The sequence below is a fragment of the Poromitra crassiceps genome (assembly GCF_964638095.1).
Source record: "Poromitra crassiceps genome assembly, chromosome: 3".
NCBI lineage: Eukaryota > Metazoa > Chordata > Actinopteri > Beryciformes > Melamphaidae > Poromitra > Poromitra crassiceps.
In genome coordinates, this window is record NC_139625.1 from 38147149 (window position 1) to 38168316 (window position 21168).

Sequence of the window (21168 nt, forward strand, 5' to 3'; positions counted from 1 at the left end):
TAAGTTACTCACTCACTCACTCACTCACTCACTCACCCATGGACGTTTTAGTGAAGGGGTTGGGTCTATGGAATAGGGGCCGTAGGGATAGGTAGGTCGTAGAGTCAGTACGAGGGGTGGGTAGAGGGAGGGGCCAGGTGGATGTGGGCGGTAGGAGGTCCGGAAAGGGGACTAGGGCAGAGTGATTTAAAGAGACAGTGGCGACAACGAAAGTCCAAAATGCTTGATAGTCACATGACTGTAGCTAACAGTATAGTGTGTGGGGGAATACTTTCAGGAAGTACGTTTGAATGCATAAAATAAAGCTGATAATATACAATTTGATTCTTTAAACGTCTTTCAAAGTACATTACAAACGGTCCATTCTGCTGCAGCTACAGCATGCCTTAATCCAGAACCTTACTTCCGGGAACTATTGTGAGGTAAAAAAAAAAAGAAAGAAAAAAATAATGAAAAAAAATGTCCATTGGAGTGAATGGAGTTTACACAACTCTTATATCTCTCTGGCTCTGGGCTAGGGTGGAGGTTTTCAAAGAGGCTCAGTTAATGGAAGTGAAGGGTAGGATTAGGAACATTTAGGAACATTTTCCATGTTGAAAACAATTAGCCATGTTGTTGAAGTAGCCCCAAAACATTACCTAAAGTGCTATAAGGCTGAATGGCCACACCACTGGGCTTCAAGGTATTTGCACTTGTTAAAGAAAACACACACACACACACACACACACACACACACACACACACACACACACACTAGAAATCACAATCAATGTTTATTTCGACAGAATTCACATAACATACTTGTAAGAATAATACAAACTGAAAGAGAAAATACAAAACATGGATGAAAACATGTCCTCGTGGTTGGAAAAAGGAAAGCGTAAGAAAACAACCTATATTCCTATAGCCATTTCTTTGTTTTTCAATGAAGATAGACAGCTTTTAGAAACAAAGCAGGCTGCCCCGACCCAGCACAACACATGGAGCAATACAACTTAGAAGCAAACGATCCTTCAATAGCCTTGTCAATATGCAGCCTGCTGTTTTTTCCTCTTTTTTTATATTGACACAGTATCATGCTTCCTCATGTTTCTCCGAAGCGAGAAATGATACCTATTGCTAGATATTGACATTGTCCTACATTTGTGTAGAGAAACCAACTAATTTCTTCATGCCAAATCATTTGCCATAAACAGTCAGTCAACCGAGAAGAGAAAAGGTATCTGGCTTGTTTTTGTTTGTTTGTTTGTTTGTTTGTTTGTTTGTTGTATTTATTATTTCGTTTTTATTTTTTTGTTTTGTGTGTGTAACTCCTTAAATTTTAGTCTGAGTACATTTAAAATTATCTGCTTTTTACTTTTACTTAGGTACCATTAGGTAGCTAACAAGTAGCAAATCTTGAATAGGACATATTGGTACTTTTTCCTACCCTTGATTATTTGGGCATGGGAAAGAACAAAATTAGAGGTTAGTGAGTCACCAGCATTGCCCATCTATCCTCTTTGAGGGATTTGTAAAAGTGTGTCAGGCACTGAATGAGGACATGTTGTTGCTGGAACCATCCACAGGGCTGAGGGCTGAGATGTAAACCTCAGACGTCCTGCGTGACAAGCGACCAGAGTAGATGTACTTTTTGCTCAGGCACCACAGGTCCAGAAAAATTTGCTTGAAGTGATTCCTGAACTTCACCCCGATGAAGGCGTAGAGAATGGGGTTGAGGCAGCAATGGAGGTAAGCAACGGTCTTGGTAATGGCCAGAACTTGGAGTTTCATCTTCTCTGCCTCACAGCCCCTCTCCTTAAACAGGGAAAGAGTGCGTTTCAGCAGAGCCACATTGTAGGGCAGGTGGCAAACGATGAAGACCACGACCACCGCCAAGACCACACGGACCGCCTTGTGCCGCTGGCTGCTCTGCGTTCTCAGCAAGGTGCAGATGATGCTGGAGTAGCAGAACACCATCACGGCAAGAGGAAGGAGGAAGCCCATGGCCACTTGAAGGCTGGGTACCAGCACCTTCATTAGCTTCGCTGTCTCCTCGTGACTGAAAGACATCTGACACTTCACAGTCACAGTCTGGTTCTCCAGGTTATTGTCCTCAAAGCGTTCAGCGTAGATGACCGTAGGGAGGGATAAAGCCGCCGCCAACACCCAGATAGCCGAGCAGATAAGGCGGCTGTAGATCAAGGTGTTGGAGCGCGTGCCAAAGGAGCGTCTGGCCTGGACTATGGCGATGTAGCGGTCACCGCTGATGCAGGCTAGCAGGAGCATGCCACAGTAGAGGTTGATGCTGTAGGCCCCTTGGAGCATCTTGCAAGCCACAATGCCCATGGCCCAGTTGTGCTGCTCATTGTATATGATGAGCGGCAGGGCCACCACAAAGAGCAGGTCTGCCAGAGCCACGTTGAAGAGATAGACGTCTGTCATCGTCTTGGTTCTCTTATAGAATATGTAGGTGACAATCACAAGCACGTTACCGATCAGGCCAAAAGTGCAGATGATGGAGTGGATGTAAGTTTGCGTGATGATTTCCATAGGCTCAGGGTCAAAGTTGCAAGGTTCTGCCACCTCATCTGGTTCCATTGATGAGCTATAATAGTCTGAGTCGTAGTCTGACTCTGGAATCGGCGTAGTCATGTTCAAATCTGGAGGAGAAAAAGACGACCCTTAACACAGAATAGTAGACATTTGCAATGATCAACAGTCCCGCGGAAACTGGAATAATGTCAAACAATTTCAAAGGGAGTTGGTACAAAGAAATGCATTTTTATAGGTCGTGACACAAAAACTAAACCGTTTGATCTTATCACCAAAACATGCATTCTGCATGGACTGGCTGCCACGCAGGTTTTCACTACTTTTTGTCTGCAAAGCAAAAAGGCTCTATAAGTTCCTTTGGTTGTGACTGACCCACTTTCAGTCCTATTAGACAAGTGAAGGCAGGCATAGGTGGGATGTCGGTGGTTTTGCTTTGTTTGTTTGATCCCTGGAGCTGATAAGATACTTGGGAAACAAGTAGCCTATTTTGTGACACGGTCACAAAATGACCAAGATAAAAAGAGATTTAAAAAATAATAATCTCATGCATATTGATATGTTTCTCTGCCTGAAAATTTTGGGGAAAAATACATTTCTGATTTCTGATTCATGAATATGGCTACATTAGCATGCGAGGAACGTGCTGCATGTGTCGACCAACGTTTGATTGATTTCAGGACTAAATAACATTTTATTGTTTTGGCAACACAAGATTTTGATATCTCTTGTGTGTTTGAGGTAGTTTCACTTCTCATCATTCAGTAATGAAGGATGCAGGAAGAGCTCTATAACATCACACCCTTCACTGAGGGAAGTATTAGGTTTTGTACATATAATGTAGAGAAAATACTTAAGTGGATGTGGGGCACAAACTATGCTGTGATAAAAACACATTTAGAGAAGTACAGTAATTGTGTGGTGGCCTGCAGAAACCCTTCACAGGTCGCTGCTGCACATTGTTGGTAATGAGCCAAAGAAGGATGAAAATGATCTTGGCAGGTATTTTGAGATTTTGAGTGATTTGGTTACTTTCATATCCATAGTACATCATGGTGAATAATTATTTTCATAAAACAAAAGGGAAATTATTTTTATGGTTTTGGTGGAATGCCACTGTAGAAAATACAACGTTGTGGAATATTTAAAGCCATTTTTCTCATGTTTTACTTTTAGACACATAACAGATTCAAATACTCTTTATAACTTTTGAGCTATCTCAGTCATTCAAAAAAGGTTATACATGTATATAGGGGAGTTTCTAATCCATAGAAATATCAAAAAATGAAAACGTCAAATTCCCACCATGTGAAGAGTTTTTGCAGGCCACCAACAATTGTTCAGATATTGTAGCACTGTCAATGCTGTGTTCCCGCTGAGTCTTGGTGACTCTGTTGTCTGTTTTTGTTTGAAAAAGGTCGGTGACCGAAACGTCGCAGAATAAATTCCTATTTGCAATTTTGGATGGTGTGCGGGACTGCCTTCTTTACGACTCTGTTGTCTGTGAAACTAGTCAATCCACTCAGAATGCTACAAAAAAAGTTTACAGTTGTTGTTATTATTATTATTATTAGCCTTTTGTTGTTGTTGTTGTTGTTGTTGTTGTTGTTGTTGTTGTTTTATTTTTTGTGGGTAAGGGTCTGAATACATCATCACAATATTTCATCATGTTACATACCGTAATTGTTTTTTGTTCAAGAAATCAGTTCAAGCAGGTTCATCCGAGATGCAGCTGATTTGATTTCACCTTATATACTCATATAATCAATCTGTCTATTAGAGAAGGTCATGTCCCCCATGATTTCAAACAAGCCAGGGTAATCCCCCTTCATAAAAAAGGAAGTAAACTAGAACCAGGAAATTATCGCCCAGTCTCAATTCTCTCTTCCATATCTAAGTTAATGGAAAGAGTCATTTTTGAACAAATTGACAGTTACCTTGCATCTCGGGAGCTCCTGTTTAAATTTCAGTCTGGATTCAGAAAATCACATTCAACTGACACCTGTTTGCTTTTTCTAACCGATCACATCAGAAAGGAAGTAGACTCTGGTAAATACTGTGGTATGGTCATGCTGGACCTTCAAAAAGCTTTTGACACCGTTAACCATGATGTTCTACTGTGTAAGCTCGGGGCCCTGGGCTTCAACAGCACTTCCCTCAACTGGGTTAGGTCCTACCTGGAGGGTAGGGAGCAGGTGGTGGACATAAATGGAACGCTGTCCTGTCCCCTCCCCCTGACGTGTGGGGTCCCCCAGGGAAGTATTTTAGGGCCTTTATTCTTTTTAATTTATATACGATATGCAATCGGCCTGTGATTGCAACCTGTTCCTTTTCGCAGACGACTCCGCCCTCCTGTTCTCTCACAAGGACAGGGGGGAGATCGAAAGGAAATTGAGCAGTGAGCTTCACAGTGTTAGTGTGTGGCTCTCGGACAACAAATTATCACTTCATCTGGGGAAAACGGAGTCTATTTTATTTGGGTCAAATTTTAATTTAAAAAAGTCCCCCGGGTTTAAAATTATGGTGGGTGACGTAGCTGTTAACACCAAGGAGGAGATTACGTACCTTGGCTGCATTTTAGATAACAAACTCTCTGGAGAGAGCATGGCCTCAAAAGTAATTTCCAAAGTAAATCAAAAAACCAAATTCTTAGCCAGAATTTCATCCTTCATAGACAAGAGCGCCCTTGAAACCTTGGCAAATGCTCTGATTCAATGTCATTTTGACTATGCTTGCTCCTCCTGGTTCACGGCAATCACCATAAAACTTAAAAACAGGCTTCAGACCTCTCAGAATAAATTAATACGGTTTATTCTGAAACTGCATCCCAGAGACCATCTCCTCCCCTCTCACTTCCTTAGCCTTAGGTGGCTCAGAGTGGAGGAGAGGGTTTCCCAGATCAAACTGTGCATGGTTTTCAGGATTTTTAAATGGGAGGCTCCTCGCTACCTCTCTGACTACCGTACTTCTGTAAAGTCAGTGATGTACATGGCTACTCCACAAGAGGAAGCACCTCCAACATTGTTCCCCCCAAATTTAAATCTTTAAAGGGTAAATGTACCTTCTCTTACTCAGCAGCTATTTTATGGAACAAACTCCCTGAGTGTATAAAGACCCTTAATTCCAGGTTCTCTTTTAAGCTTGCCTTGAAAAAATGGCTGGTTGGCTCCCAAATGGGTTCCTAACCTTTTATTTTCTTTTGTCTCTTGTATGCTCGCAGTTTTTAAACCCCAGGTAGGTCTTTGATTTATTATATGAGCTGGTCTCTTTTTTTATTTATTGATTGGTGCATTTTTTGTTGTTATTTAAATAACCATTCAGTCAATGACTAATCAGTCATTGAGTGTATGGTTGTGTTGTAAAATGTTTTCATTGTTTGTGTTTGTTGCCCGCGCACACACACGCTCATAACTGCACACATATTCACTCCACTTGTCCCATACAAAGGACCACAATGGAAACAAGCCCTTGGGCTTTATTGTGTTTTATTCCTTTTGATCAATTTTTTGTTGTATTGTCTTGCACAATTCTGCTCTTATTGAATCAATAAAGTTATCAATCAATCAATCAAATTCTGACCCTGTTTGAGTAGCTCATCCCCAAGTACCTATACAGTCACATACGTTTGTCATCACAGGTAAGACAGTGTTACGGTAAATGTAGAAAAAGGGGAAACGTTTCAAGTTTTTCCACATTTACAATAACAGCAGCATCCACACCAACACAAACATATACACCTGCACCCCTCTCTCTCTCTCTCTCTCTCTCTCTCTCACACACACACACACACACACACACACACACACACACACACACACACACACACACACACACACACACACACACACACACACACACACACACACACGGATGGATGTTATATACCAGACAACTGATCCATCAGGATGCCACAATTGTACAAATTGATTATACTGTGCACTCTGTGTCAAAACAACATGATCATTCATCACCAGACTAGACAAATGCATTTATAAACAGTGGTTTTGCAAGGTTTACCACATTCTACCAAATTATTTCTAGAGGCATCAAAATACATTGTGCACTTACCAATGAGTAATCCAGCACAGAATTCCGAAATTGAACTGCTTACGAAGGACTTTATGTTCAGAGCATACCTTCAGAATGACATGCGTCACTCAAATAATGGTTTCTTTATCCCCTGTGGTCATCTGACAAAGTCTTACAAAGTCTTACAAGTAAAAAAGGAACTGCCAAATATTAGTATATCGGCCAGGTGCTCAGTTGCTGCCAAGCTGCTGTACTGAATGTACACTGGGACAACTACTGAAAACACACACACACACACACACACACACACACACACACATACACTTTCACAGGCTCTGCTGCTGTCTAGTACGCTGTGTAAATGCTGCTTCCTCCTCCATATCTCTGCATCTACTGCCCACCTGTTTACAGAACAACCTTGATGGTGATGTATGATGTTTCAGTGGGACATTCCCTGATTTACCTATTCAAATAACATCATAGCCTTCTTTTGTTATACTTTTTCACCCGTATACTGCGGTTGCTGTTACCACAGTGCCAGTGGATACCATCTTTTTTTCTTTCATGAATTTGTTTTGAACCATGTTTGAACTAGAAAAACATGATTCATTGAGTTTGCAATGAAATGATGAAGTCGCTTGTTATCAAGTCAAGTTTATTTGGATAGCCTTTAATCACAGTTACAATCTCAAAGGCTTTCAAAATGTCTGTTTTGTCGGCATTGAAGAGCAAGAAAATACAACTGAGAAAATACAACCCCCACAAGCCCCCCATGGCGCCGGGCCTGGTGTGAAAGGGTGAGTGAGGAATTCATTGTAAAGGAGTTGAGTAGTCGATAGACTAGAAAAGCCCTATAAATATTCCACAGTCCCTTTACCATACAGTAGGTGGAGAACAACAGTGGGCACAGAACAGAACCTTGTATACCATTGTCCACATTACATATTCTGAGGTCTTATGGTTCTAAAAGACACAATGTGTACTTTCTTGTAGGTAGGACCTAAACCACAAAAGCACCAATCCAGGATTGGTGCTTTTGTGGTTTGGCAATCCTCGAATACCAATATAGTTTTCATAACAATTTAAGGGTATATTATGGTTGAACGTATTGCTCAAAATCAATAGCTAGCAGGAGATCATTGACCACTTTTGTGAAGTTTGATTAATTACTGAAAGATTGCTTGGACCACATTTGCTAGTTGCAATCTCCTCAAGATTACATCACAGAAAGGTTATTCAAGATTCAAGATTCAAGATTCAAGATTTTTATTGTCACTCCGTAGCACAAGTATCACGTGTGAAATTCTTGTGCTGTAGGCTCCGTTACAACATAGTGCAAAAAATAAAAGATATATAAATAAAAAACAAGAAGCAACAAGCAATAGAGCAGTAAGACACGCCACAGACAGTGGCGTATTCACTGCCCATAGTGCAAATGGCATGAACATACTTTAAACATAATAACATTCTGTTAGGTGCAAATAGCGTATACCTAATTAAACATACTATTGAACATTAGTCATACATAATGGTAGCATCTACAGTGCGGTACAGTACGGCTACTACACTATTTGTATATGTTAAGGAGTCTCGTGGCCTGTGAGAAGAAACTGTCCCTCAAGCGATTTGTGCGTGCTCTTGGGACCCTGTTTCTCCTCCCTGAGGGTAGCAGGGAGAACAGACTGTTGTGGGGGTGGTTTGTGTCTTTGATGATCTTCAGGGACCTCCTGAGGCACCGCTGGTTGTACAGATCTTGCAGTTCTGGCAGCTCACATCCTGTTACGTGCTGGGCCGCGCGCCTCACCCTTCTTAGCGCCCTGCGGTCCATGGTGGTGGAGTTCCCGTACCAGGTGGTGAAGCAGCCAGTCAGCAGGCTTTCAATGGTGCCTCTGTAGAAGTCCCTGAAGATTTTTGGCCTTAGCCCGAATTTCTTCAGGTGCCTGAGTCCGTGTAGTCGCTGTTGGGCCTTTTTGACAACAGTGGCGGTGTGGTTGGCCTATGTCAGGTCCTGGTGGATATTGACTCCCAGGTACTTGAAGCTGTCCACCCTTTCCACCACTGTGCCGTTGATGGTGATTGGGGGGTGTGCGCCGCCCCCCCCCCCCCCCCTTCTGTAGTCTACAATGACCTCCTTTGTCTTGGAGACGTTCAGAGAGAGGTGGTTGTCCTGGCACCATTGTTCCAGGGCCTCCACCTCCTTTCTGCAGGCTGTCTCGTCGCTCCTGAGCCCTTTTCCCACATGCGCTTTGTACCGCAAAATGACCGGTACGTGGTCTAATGCCTGCATGTGAGAAAGGCGCCGTGCCGGTATAAGCGCGACCCCGTCGTCCCCGACATTTCACCAGTTTCGACCCAGTCAGAAGACCGGTATGCTCTTAAGGAGACGCAAGTGGAAACGGTTCCAGTCATTTTCCGCGACAGCGGTCCTTCAATCATGGGCGAGGAGTAGCCTACACACGTTGCTTAATGTTCCAGCGGGCATAATCTAATCATTCGCGCACATTAAAGCAAACTGGCGAAATGATCTTGTGATAGCCTAATAAGAGCAGTATGTCAGCTTGCTGATTTCCGAAGGCAACCCCGGACACATCAAACAAAGCCAGTCTGTAAAAAGTGCTTCAACGCAACGCAGGTGAACGGATAAACATCGAACCAGCAACTATTTGTTCTCTCAGACACGGATCCCAACTTCTTCAAAGTGCATCAACTAATCATTAAGTAGTATTAAGAAGTATTTTGCTTACGTTGCCGACAGCGAAGGCAAGCCCGGACACATCAAATGAAGCCAGTCTGTAAAAAGTGCTTCAACGCGATGCAGGTGAACAGATAAACAAGCAAACTTATTTCACCATTCAGAGTTTTGCCGACACGTCACTCCCCCACTCGCTCTGCAGTGCCGCCCCCCCCCCCCCCCCCCCCCACATACAGGCAATTTCGCTGATAGATTCCCACATGCGCGAGCCGAAGTGTGAAGGGAAATGTCCGATATTGACTTACAGGTAATTTTCCGGTACGCATGTGGGAAAAGGGCTCTGGAGATCCGCCCCACGACCGCTGTGTCGTCTGGAAACTTCACGATGGTGTTCGAAGTTTGAGTCGCCACGCAGTCGTGGGTGTAGAGGTCATACCAGAAGGGGCTGGAGACGCACCCCTGTGGCGCTCCTATGCTGATGGTCAGTGGGGAGGAGGTGAGGTTGCCCACTTTCACCACCTGGCGGCGGTCTGTTAGAAAGTCCAGGATCCAGTCACACATCGCTTTGCTTAGTCCCAGATCCTTGAGTTGCAGCCACAGTGAGCAGTTAACTCAATATTTTGTTCATCAAAATATATCAATAATTTATTTTCATTGATAATAAGGCATACCTCAACAAACCACTCACTGTCAGTTATACATTGGAGAATCTCGACCATGGAACATTTTCTTTCGCATTGCCAATGAATTGACATTTCTCAAAAAAATTCAAATATAGGCTATAGGCTTATGACCTATCTGATGAAAGTTTGATCTCCCCCCCACACACACAAGCCCATTCCCCCCTCCCTCCCTCCCTCCCTCTCTCGCTGTCCCGCTTTCTCTCTCTCTCTGTCTCTGTCTCCCGCCCCAATTTTGTTCTTGTATACATTAAATTTTAAAGTTTTTTGTGATCAACTTTTTATCTAATTTCTCTATAGACCGGGGTTCAGACATTTTACAGTACAGTGACTTTTTATTTCACATTATCTTAAAGAGAAACACTATTTGATTTCGTTTTTGTTGTAAAGAAAGATGAAAGAAAGAAGCATCATAATTTAAAATCATCAGAACTGGGGAATCAGACAAAGGTGTATTCATTTTAACCTTTGTTGGGTTTTTTATTTAGTTTGTTGATCTACTGTAAAACAATCTGCTATTTCTCTCTGTTCTTTCATTATTATTGTCATAATAGACTAATTTATTTTTGTATATTCCCTGTGGCAGTGGTTAATGTGGCCTCAACATTTTTCACCAACAACCCAAGAAAAGCAATGAAAATGTGACTTCTGCTGTCTTACAGTAATACTGCTGAAGAGTTTCTAATTGTTATCATGATTGCAAGTCAACAGTAGTTCAGACTGTCTTTCCTCAAATGACCAGCAGATGGAGCAATTACTCCAGTAGCCTAGATGCAGCAATGGAGACTCCATTTGGACATGTCAACTTGATAGTTGTGGACTTTGAGACTGAAAGACAGCGTAAGCACACCAACACCAACATATAGATCTACTGTAGCTAAGTTGTGTTTGTTTTTTGTTTTTCAAATCATCATTAGCAGGGATGTGGTGGTGGTTAAACTCTCAATCAGCTTAGACACCTGATTAGTTGACAACACTTTACACAACTTATTGGACATAAATAAATCTTAATATACATCTTATGTCTCAAATGGGACAAAAGCTGTATTAAATGGGAATCTACTATAAGGTGTATAAGTCCTTTAATTACAAGAGTCCTTACTGCAAGCAGAGCAGCACAGGGTGTAGGAACAGAAACGTTTAGTAAAAAAAAAAACAATGGAACATAATCCTCAACATAGCATAGTAACTAATTGCCATTAGGCATTTATGTCTTGTTACCTTTAACTTACAGACAAGCAGACAGATACACACACACACACACACACACACACACACACACACACACACACACACACACACACACACACACACACACACACACACACACACACACACACACACACACACACACACACACACACAGGAGAATGTACACAATACAGTGTGCTGAGTGCTGACAGGTGGAGGCAGCTGAGGTCTGTAGGTCCCATGTGAGGCTGAAAATGGAAGATGTTTTTGTAAAACAGCATTATATTAAAATAGGCATTATATTAATAGCCATATAGGCCTATGTGGTAAAAGAATAATCTCAGAATAACCACAATAACACACAATAATAGTTTGTTTTATTATTATTAATAATAATAATAATAATAATAATAATAATAATAATAATAATAATCCCCAAAAAAGTAAAATAATCTTTTCACATGTGACCCTAATCCTCATCCGTATTCTGTAGCATTTACTACTATCATACAGATTCCACCTTGACTGCATTTTTTGTTTCATTTTATCTCATTATTTTGAAGGTTAAAGACCGGAAGTTGAGTTGTTTACACTAGCTAGCTTGACACTGGTGCACCTTGTTGCCTCACCTGGTGGAGCAAGTCAGCGAAGACTAGCTGCAACCCGCTCTGCAGGTTATCCGTGTCACCGTGTGAATCACTCCCACAGCAGCTTATAAGTAGGACGACTTTCCTCATGGTGTCATTTCCCTATTTCTTTAAGAATTGTTTGTTTTTACCATTAGGCCACCATGAGCAAGTCCAGCACGCTGAAAGTCAAAAACCTCTTTAAAGTCAAGTCCCCGGACAAGGAGAACAAGCCGAAGCGGTCACAGAGAGATGGGGCAGCGAGCAGCCCCACTGACAAGACGGCCACCTTACCGGCGAGCCTCGGTGCCCTCGGCCCAGCCCAGGAGCACGCCGCATTGCCCGGGGATGCTTTGCCATCTTCCCCGAAAGAGAAGAAAGGGAAGCGGCTGCTGTCCTCCTTCAGGCTGAAAAGGAAGAAGTCCAAGCGCAAAGATGGAGCCCCGCTGGACTTCCACGAGACGGGTGAACTGGACAGCTTCAACAGCCTCAGGTAAGATGCTATATTTAGCCTAAAAGTGCAACATGTTTTTGTTTTTTGTTTTTTTGAGTGTTTGGGCTCAGGCCAGTGTCTTACATGTTTATTAACCCACAGAGCTTACCGTTCCAACATAAAAACAACGTCAATGGCTACACAAACACACTAAAAGTCCATATAAGATTATTGAAAAAACAGTATTGTTATTTTTGTTCAAATAGACAGATAGATAACTTAGATAGATATGGAGATAGATAGATAGATAGATAGATAGATAGATAGATAGATAGATAGATAGATAGATAGATAGATAGATAACTGTTATTAGATTATACGACTGATTGAGGTTTGTTGATTAGCCTACATGTTTATATTGGAGATAGGGTGACACCAGTGTAAAGAGTGCAACCTCTGATCAAAACATCCTTATACATTCCCTCATATTTGTAGTGATACAGTAGTGAGGCTATTCCTCATTTTGCTCAGGACCCTCTGGACCATCCCCAACGACCCCCCATGGTCCCCGAACCCCACTTTGGGAATTAATGTAGACTATTCTTCACAAGCTGATGACTGGAGGAAAGCACTGAAGACTGATAGACTGTATTGAGTGCTGTGATTGAGCAAACAGCACTGGTGGAGTGACTGTTTCCCCTCTGGCACTTTGTGAAAACCTGTGTTCTTGCTGAGCTAGTTTAGTCATGCTGCCGTACAGACAGACAGACAGACAGACAGACAGACAGACAGACAGACAGACAGAGACATGATAATGTGTTACATGCATGAATCAGGAGGCAGTTTGTAGAGGAAGGCGTGGAATAGGACTGTTCTCACTGTTCATATAGGCTACTGTCGATCGGATTCAGGATTTAGAGCGTGAGAGATTGTTATTTGTTATTTTTACAGTTGAGATATTGGTTTTGGATACTATCCATATCTTATATGCAAATTCAAATTGACAGTTTGAACCCTAGGCCATCTGGGAAAATGTGATGGGAATGGGAAATGAATGAGAAATGCTATCTGCACTCTGAACAGCACCTGTTGAGGTGCCTTGAACGAGATTCCCTCCACCCCACACACACCGCTCGCTCATCCCGCTCAGTGGCCAAGAGGACAAGACTGTGCTTGTGCTGGGCAGCTCCATAGGTGTGAATGTAAACTGAAGCCATGTGAATTAATGTAGCTGAAAAAGGATATGAATGGGAAACCAACCTTCCCAGGATAAATTAAATGTAAAAAAAACAAAAACAAAACTAACCTCCAGTGGTCACAATGACGACTGAGAAATCTTTAGTTCTTTGAACTGGTTGAACTGACAGATGCTTTTAGTTTAGTGTCATGACCAGTCCCCAACACAGCCCCTCTCTTTTTGAGGCCGATGCAGAAATTGCATTCTCTCAAATGGCCAGTGGGGGGCGCAGCTTGTGTAGCACTCCCGGGAACATCCATTCAACTCTATGGGAAACGAGCCAACTTCTCTCTCGGTCTATGTCTTAAATAAACACTTTACAAATGAGTTTATGGTCTGAAAAAACAATTTAAAGTATTTTTCATGCTCTAATGCGCTCCGTTTTCCAAATTATAGCCCCATTTCGAGGAAAATTGACGACAAACATCGGATAAGAACAGTAATACTTCCGACCGGTAGAGGCAGCAATGTGCCGCAAGGCATCAGATAGCAAGTAATAGTTGAGCAAATTATCAGAAATATAGCGTTACTTTATGATATTTTAATAATGTTAGTAGACACACGTAACGATATAGTACATATATACATCTAACGTCCATAACATGGCGGACCATTTAACGTTATCTATACCATTAGATAAAGCCTTAAGCCTTCTCTGTATTCAGACCATTCAGACCATTGGATTCAGCCCAGAAACCGGAGTACGTTATAACGTTATAAATATAGTCACGTTATAAACAACTAACCAACGCTGGGGGTCCGTATGGAAACAGTGTTACTCGAAATGGTTAAAAGTTAAATAAATTTGGTCATTCAGTGCCGTTTTACTGCAATGTAAAGTAAGTAGCGTTAGCCGCTACTATTAGCCAAAGTAGCTGACTACCCATAATGCATTACGGCGATAACAGAGACAGGGCAAATTCGGAAACTCCCCCGGCAGCCGCATTAATTCATTCAACCAATCAAACGAAATCAAACAATATCCGGAAGTGAGCTTCATTTTGCTGTGTCAAAGTCAATGAGCTCCGTTGGTCCATTATATATATGTCAATGGTCATGACCCATGCATATATGCATTTACAGTCATACCATTTTGTTTTCCAACACTGTGTTAGGTTAGAATGAACTGCCTCTACAGCATGACTCGGTGGTTCTCGACGTGGGGTGCGGAAACCAACAGGAGGGTTCCTGGGGTCCCCAGCAAATGGATGAATTGTTAAACTTCACCAAATACAGTGGACTCCTCTTATAGTGATCACCTTGGGACGGGTTAAATTGATCACTATAAGCGGATGATCATTATAACAGATTTCTTTATTTTTCTTTATTTTTCATGTAGATTACCATCTAATTAGACTCAGCCCTCAGTCTTAATCCGTTTCACTCCTGTAAGACTGAGAATATTACTATTTAAATCTTTGCATAACGTTAGGTGGCGCTGTTGGAAGCCTTGCATCGGAGAACCAATCATGAGTGTTGTGGGCGGGCCTGCTTTCTGGGGGCAGTTCTCATGCAGAACCGGTGTCTCGCAAAACATCGTCGCATTTGCGGAGAAACATATTAATCACTTAGAAACAAACATAACCTGTTAATAGGACGTGTTTCATCCGGCCCCGGCGGCTAGAGGTCTTTCCCCCAGCGATAAACCAGACTCCCGAGTCTAACGTTACAGAGCCTGCTGCTGATGACTTCACAGTAGCAAGCGAACCACTTCCGGGTAGGAAAAATTATTGTAAAATAAACCACAGCTATAAATTTTGTTTGGAGCATATCAGCTTCATGCTCTGTGTTAGGACTATGATAAATGGCATTGCTGCTACCAAATAAAATTCTAATAATAAATGTAGGCGTGTCTGCTGCCGGCGGTTCTCGCCGGGCTCGGCGACACAGTTTCTGACAGTGAAATTCCCAGACGTTTGGTGGCGCAGCTCACCAAACGTCTGGGAGCCGAGACTACCATCTAATTAACAATTGTACAGTATATGTATTGCATGCATTATAGTACATATAAAGTAAATGAATGTTATTGACTTTAAAAATCCATACAGTAATCCATACAGTAAATTAGGCCTCCAGGCCTCCGCCGCCATCTCTCCACAGACAGAGATGCTGCGATCTCTCCATACAGACAGACATGCCCCGAGTATTGCTGCTGTATCTCATTGGCTCATTTTTGGCAGTTTGTAAATAAAATAATAATAAAATTACTGTAGTTTTAAACATTTTTTCCATTATTTTCAGGTGGGACAAGGCCCAAAATGATCACTGTAAGCAGAGTATTGATCACTATAAGCGAATTAATTAAACAGCATAGGAATGATTCGGGACCAAGCTTTTTGATCAATATAACTATAACTATAACTATAACCGTGATCACTATAAGCGGGTTCCACTGTATTTCATTTATGAGTTAACACAATTAGAGAATGTAGAAGAATGTAGAATGTAGTTTCACAGTTATCCCTACAATACACATAGTCATGGAATTCTGGATGAAATCATATCTAAAAATAAACACATTCTCAGATTTGGGTCCTAGATCTCATCAAATGGGGGCTGTAATGTGGACTAAATTACGGGTATGAAAAAGGTTATGAAAATGGTTTATGCTATGATGATGTAACGTTAATGTGTTATGTTAGCGTAACCTATATTGACACTTGACAGATCACATGCCTTGGTGACATGAGCAAAGCAAGCCTTACATAACATTTGACTGCCCAGAATGATGAAAAACCTGCCGTGCAGGTCAGAGCAGACACATTTCGTAGTTCGGTCCAAATAGACTAGACTAATCAACTTAACAAATTTGTGTCTGATCGCTGACGCTGACCTACATCTGTCACAGCAGAGAGACCTGTGACACTACACACTTCTCTAAAAACATAATGATAACGTTAGACACACACACACAGGCCGTCCCCACAGGCCGTCTGTGTAAATAAGAATTTGTTCTTAATGACTTGCCTGTCTAAATAAAGGTTAAATAAAATAAAATAAACACACACACACGCACGCACGCACGCACGCACACACACACACACACACACACACACACACACACACACACACACACACACACTCAAGCACGCTCATTATCATAGATATGCACATCAGGCAGATGTTCTCACTTACTTTCTCACTGCCTTATTCACTCACTCGCTCGCTCATTCACACAATCAGCAAACTGCATCATCACCAACACAAGGAGGAGGAGGGGGAGAGAAGAAGATACCAGTGCCACTGCTGAGATTAGTTTGTCAGACGTCAGGCCTGAAACAGATTACCATATGTTTAGTAAACATATATTATTTACCTAAATTACTTTCTGTATACATTTGTTTCAACATTTGTGAGGTGTCCCATCTCCCACTGAAGGTCTATCATGTCTGATTGACCAAGTAAAGGGAAGAAGTCATCTGAGTCACATGCGACTGATGTACCTTGAAGCCTTTGATTTGCTGGTATCTCATAATCCAATGACTGCGTTTACATGGACTTGAGTATCCCGGTTACTTGTTTGCGGATGTAAACATCATATCCCGGTTTCAGAAACCTGGATAAGCCCTTATCCCGGTTTTGAGAAAGCCGGTTATGCTAGCTGGAGTACTCCGAAAGAACCCGGGATACTGCTACATGTATACACCTTATCCTGCTTTCTGACCGCAGCAGACTACCTGCGCAGGCGCGGCTTCAGCCAGCCACAAGTCTCACTTCTGGAGCGATGAGGAAATGGAGTTTTGGCGAGTTTTGTCTTTCGGTGATGAAAGAATTAAATGCTTGGCAGCTTAGATAGGAGAAAGCATCGAAATGCTGCCCTATTCAAGTCTGTAGTATACAGACTACAGGACGAAGGTGTTGTGACTCAAATGAAAGCAAAAGCCGCGCGCTGCGCACAAACGGGGACAGACCACCATGAAGACGGAATCCAAGGGAATCCCACGTCTTGGCCCAAAAAAGGTGAACGACGTCACGTCACACGCACCCAATATAAGCAAAAAAATAATAAAATAATAATAATAATAATGACCCCGGTTTGTATTGTAACGATCACAGGCGCCTGCGCAAATAGCATGCAGTGATCAGTAACCGGGATACTAGTACTGATCATGTATACAGGGATATGAGTAACCTGTTTTCTCTCTCTTCCATGTAAACGCCATATCCCGAATATGATCAAAACCAGGATAAGCCTCATAACCGGGATACTCAAGTCCATGTAAACGCAGTCATATTAGTAGTACTCTATTAAGATTTGTTTATCACATTTCCTTGATTTCATGCCCCTGCCAAAATTTAAATGATTCACTCATTTGAATATCGATTTTGTGTGAATGAGCCAAAGCAAGTTTGGGATTGATTGTGGTTGGATAGTTGAGGTGTGTCGAGGTTATTAGAAGGCTGCACTGTTATTTTGGCTAAGGTTAGTTACGTAGTTATTTTTAATAACACATAAACCTGCCAAGCTTGTTTAGGGGATTAATAAAATAGACAAAACAAGAATGCATGCTCAACAGCAGAAAGATCTGTCTATGGAAGCATAACTTATTTTGTTTACACAGGAAGTGAGTGACGTTAGCCAGGCAGCTCAAGTTTGTGTGCTGTTGATTTGTAATGGACTTCACTAATGATGAAAATATGGATTTTGTTTTAAGAAGCTTTGGGCCATATCTTACGGCCAAGTGCAAGGGCAAATCTTTGCTAGTTTCTAGCACTTAAAATCTCAATGTTTTCTTTTAATTACCACTGCGTTGCTGAAACATGTCCTTTGATGTACTGATCCAGTGGTCATTAAAAGAAAAAGGGGAGATTTTGTGTGCAAAGCTTTGCACTTGCACTTAGCCGTAGGATATGGCCCATTGACCGCCTACGACTACTTACTACTTAGTACTTAGCAGCACATTGTATGCTAAAGTGTTATCATGTGCACTGGTCAGAGATATCTAGTGGAGACAGAACAGAGAGGGGCCGTCCATCTCCTTAGATATTGAGTAAGTAGACCAATATGGCTCAAGCTCGTACTGTAGGCTCAGCCTACAATAGAAAAACAGTGCCACTCTTAAAGGGATACACCACTTTTTTTTAAGTTTAGCTCATTTGCCACATCCCCCCCACATAATCAAGATACACCATGCATTACCGGCACTGTCCGCTCAGTTTACAGTGAGCTACAGTCGTGAAGTTAGTAATTATCGCCATAGAATGGAGGCTAATGGTACAACTGTTAAAAATCTGCCAAAACACACATCTCACTGCACCAAAATACGGGTACTCGCCACACGATGAAATATTAATCCAAAATGCACATAATTGGTCTTTTTGGAAGGAAAAACTTACTCCCCCCCCACCCATTTTCTCCCCAATTAAGCTATTATTAAGCTAAGCTATCCTGGTCGTTGCTCCACCCCCTCTGCCGATCTGGGGAGGTTGTAGATGAGCACATGCTTCCTCCGTTACATGTGCACTCGCCAGCTGCTTCTTTTCACCCTGACAGTGAGGAGTTTCACCGGCAGGACGCAGTGAATGGGAGGATCACGCAATTCCCCACCCCCTGAACAGGTGCCCCGACCGCCCAGAGGAGGCGCTAGTGCAGCGACCAGGACACATACCCTTAATCTGGCTTCCCACTCGCAGACACGGCCAGTTAGTGCCTGTATGGACACCCGACCAAGCTGGAGGCAACACGGGGCTCGAACCTGCGACCCTCGTGTTGGTAAGCAGGGAATCTACTGCTGCACTCCCCGGACGCCCACTTAACTTCATACTTATTTCTATTTCAATTTTTGACCAAATGTCAGTTTGTAAGCGATGTTGTCCAGCAATGTGTTGATGCTCTTTGAGATTTAATGTGTTCTTGGCCTTTGGACGTTTTTATCGATGCATTTCAAGAAAAGCTTATAAGATTCTGAATGAATACTTCAAGCCATAAACCCCTGTGTCTGGTCTAAAAGACCCGCTGAGTCAGTTTACACAGGGAGAAGCAAACATCCACACCTGGACCGCTGTAATGGTATCTGTGTTATCATAACACAGATACTCTACCTACACACTGCATATCTTATCATTAAGTGAAAAGGCGAATTTGCAAGATCACTGTCTCAGGTATGATTGCTTTCTGTCTTTACACATTGGCAGAAGGCCTGCGACTTGCAGGAATTTGAGCAATATGCTACTTGGAAACCTGCATACAGACATACAGAGGGAGGGAGTAGGGAAACTAGGACAGCCTGTTCAAATTCACTGATAGCAAGAAAAAGTATCCACTTAGATCAAAGGTTCACTGTGTGAGTTTGTGTGTGAGGACAGGACACATGCTTGGGCCTAGCTGCAGAACATGGCTGTTTTGTTGGGTTCCCCTGTGTTTCATTTTGTTTGCATACTGTTTGAATCATTTTGTTTTGAGATTGATTAGTTAGATCTAGATAGGATCATTCTCTGTAAAGTCATTTGAGACAGGCATAGTGATGAAGTGCTACACTGTAAATATACTTGACCTGACTTGACTGCAGCAATGTTAAATCTGTAACTGTTTTCATTTCATGTGACATTTTTGAACCAAAGTAGCATGTAAGCTATAACAAACGGAGCGGTAACTAAGTTTAGGCACTGCTCCAAAGAAAGATAGCTTTTTTTCCTCCACACTCAGCCCTAACTGACAGATAGTCACACCCTTCAGCTCTTGTGATATCCAGACGATCCCTAAGGTGAGGGTGTGGAGGCCAAAATGAAAACAAATGTGGTCTCCCTTTACGACGCACCGAATTAAGGATTCTTAGTGCAATAACTGATACCTGGGTTTAATTCTGACTGATTAACACGTGCTTATGAATATGATGTTTGTGACTCATTTCCTTGTGGTACAATAGGTGTGTACTAATATCCATGTTTCACAAGCATGGGTAACGCCTTGGTTGCAGACTATCTACCATACATAATTTTCCAAGGGAGATTTCTTTCTTTTTTGTTTTTGATGAGGTTTAATCCATGTGTGACCAGCCAAGTTTAAAGACTACTATGCTTACTGTATGCTCATGCAACTTTAATAGTTCTAACTTTCTTATATTTTTCATTATATTTCTTTACACACTTTACACACTATGACAATATGACAGCACAATACATCCTCACACAAACCAAAGAAAAGGAACAAAAATATAAATAGAATAACTAAAAATATACAAACAAGCAAATAGAACTACAGTTTTAACTTTTTTTTCTCAGTAGCCTACAATTAGGCCTGGTTATTTTATTACGTATGCATACTATGCAAATTGATTTATTCTGGGTTGATTTTGTTTAAGTTGCTAATATCAACCAGCAAATTCATAGAGATTCCTTTCCAGGGTGTATATGCATATGAGGACGTCCGGTACATGACGTTAATGGGAAACATTTCAAGTGGAAATTGTTATTGAGGGTGTGTTCACTACCACGCATCTTTGGAGTGGTTTCTTTGAACTTTGAGGGTTTACTCTTTTGGAAGGTGAGAACAATGACATTCAACCTCGGGTGATAAGATAAGATAAGGTAAGGTAAGATAAGATAAGATAAGATAAGATAAGATAAGGTAAGGTAAGGTAAGATAAGATAAGATAAGGTAAGATAAGATAAGGTAAGATCAGATAAGATAAGGTAAGATACGATAAGATAAGATAAGATAAGATAAGATAAGATAAGGTAAGGTAAGGTAAGATCAGATAAGGTAAGGTAAGATAAGGTAAGATAAGATAAGGTAAGGTAAGATACGA

At 41.8% G+C, this 21168-nt stretch overlaps 2 protein-coding genes across 2 annotated transcripts in view; one reads left to right on the forward strand and one right to left on the reverse strand.

Annotated features, from left to right (window-relative positions):
* Window positions 1–797: 797 nt before the first annotated feature.
* Window positions 798–6856, reverse strand: ccr6b (chemokine (C-C motif) receptor 6b). The gene is made up of 2 exons (XM_083632675.1): window positions 6601–6856; window positions 798–2642 (listed from the first exon to the last, which is right to left on the reverse strand). The coding sequence occupies exon 2, from the start codon at window positions 2632–2634 to the stop codon at window positions 1525–1527; it is 1110 nt and encodes a 369-aa protein (XP_083488801.1). The 5' UTR covers window positions 2635–2642; window positions 6601–6856; the 3' UTR covers window positions 798–1524.
* crybg1a (crystallin beta-gamma domain containing 1a) overlaps window positions 4602–21168 on the forward strand; it is a gene marked incomplete at its 5' end in the record, with an annotated part of 55604 nt that continues 39037 nt past the window's right edge. Inside the window, 3 exons of the mRNA XM_083633010.1 lie at window positions 4602–4716; window positions 4871–4944; window positions 11909–12243. Coding sequence (XP_083489136.1) covers window positions 4602–4716; window positions 4871–4944; window positions 11909–12243 — 524 coding nt within the window. The remainder of the gene's footprint in view (window positions 4717–4870; window positions 4945–11908; window positions 12244–21168) is intronic.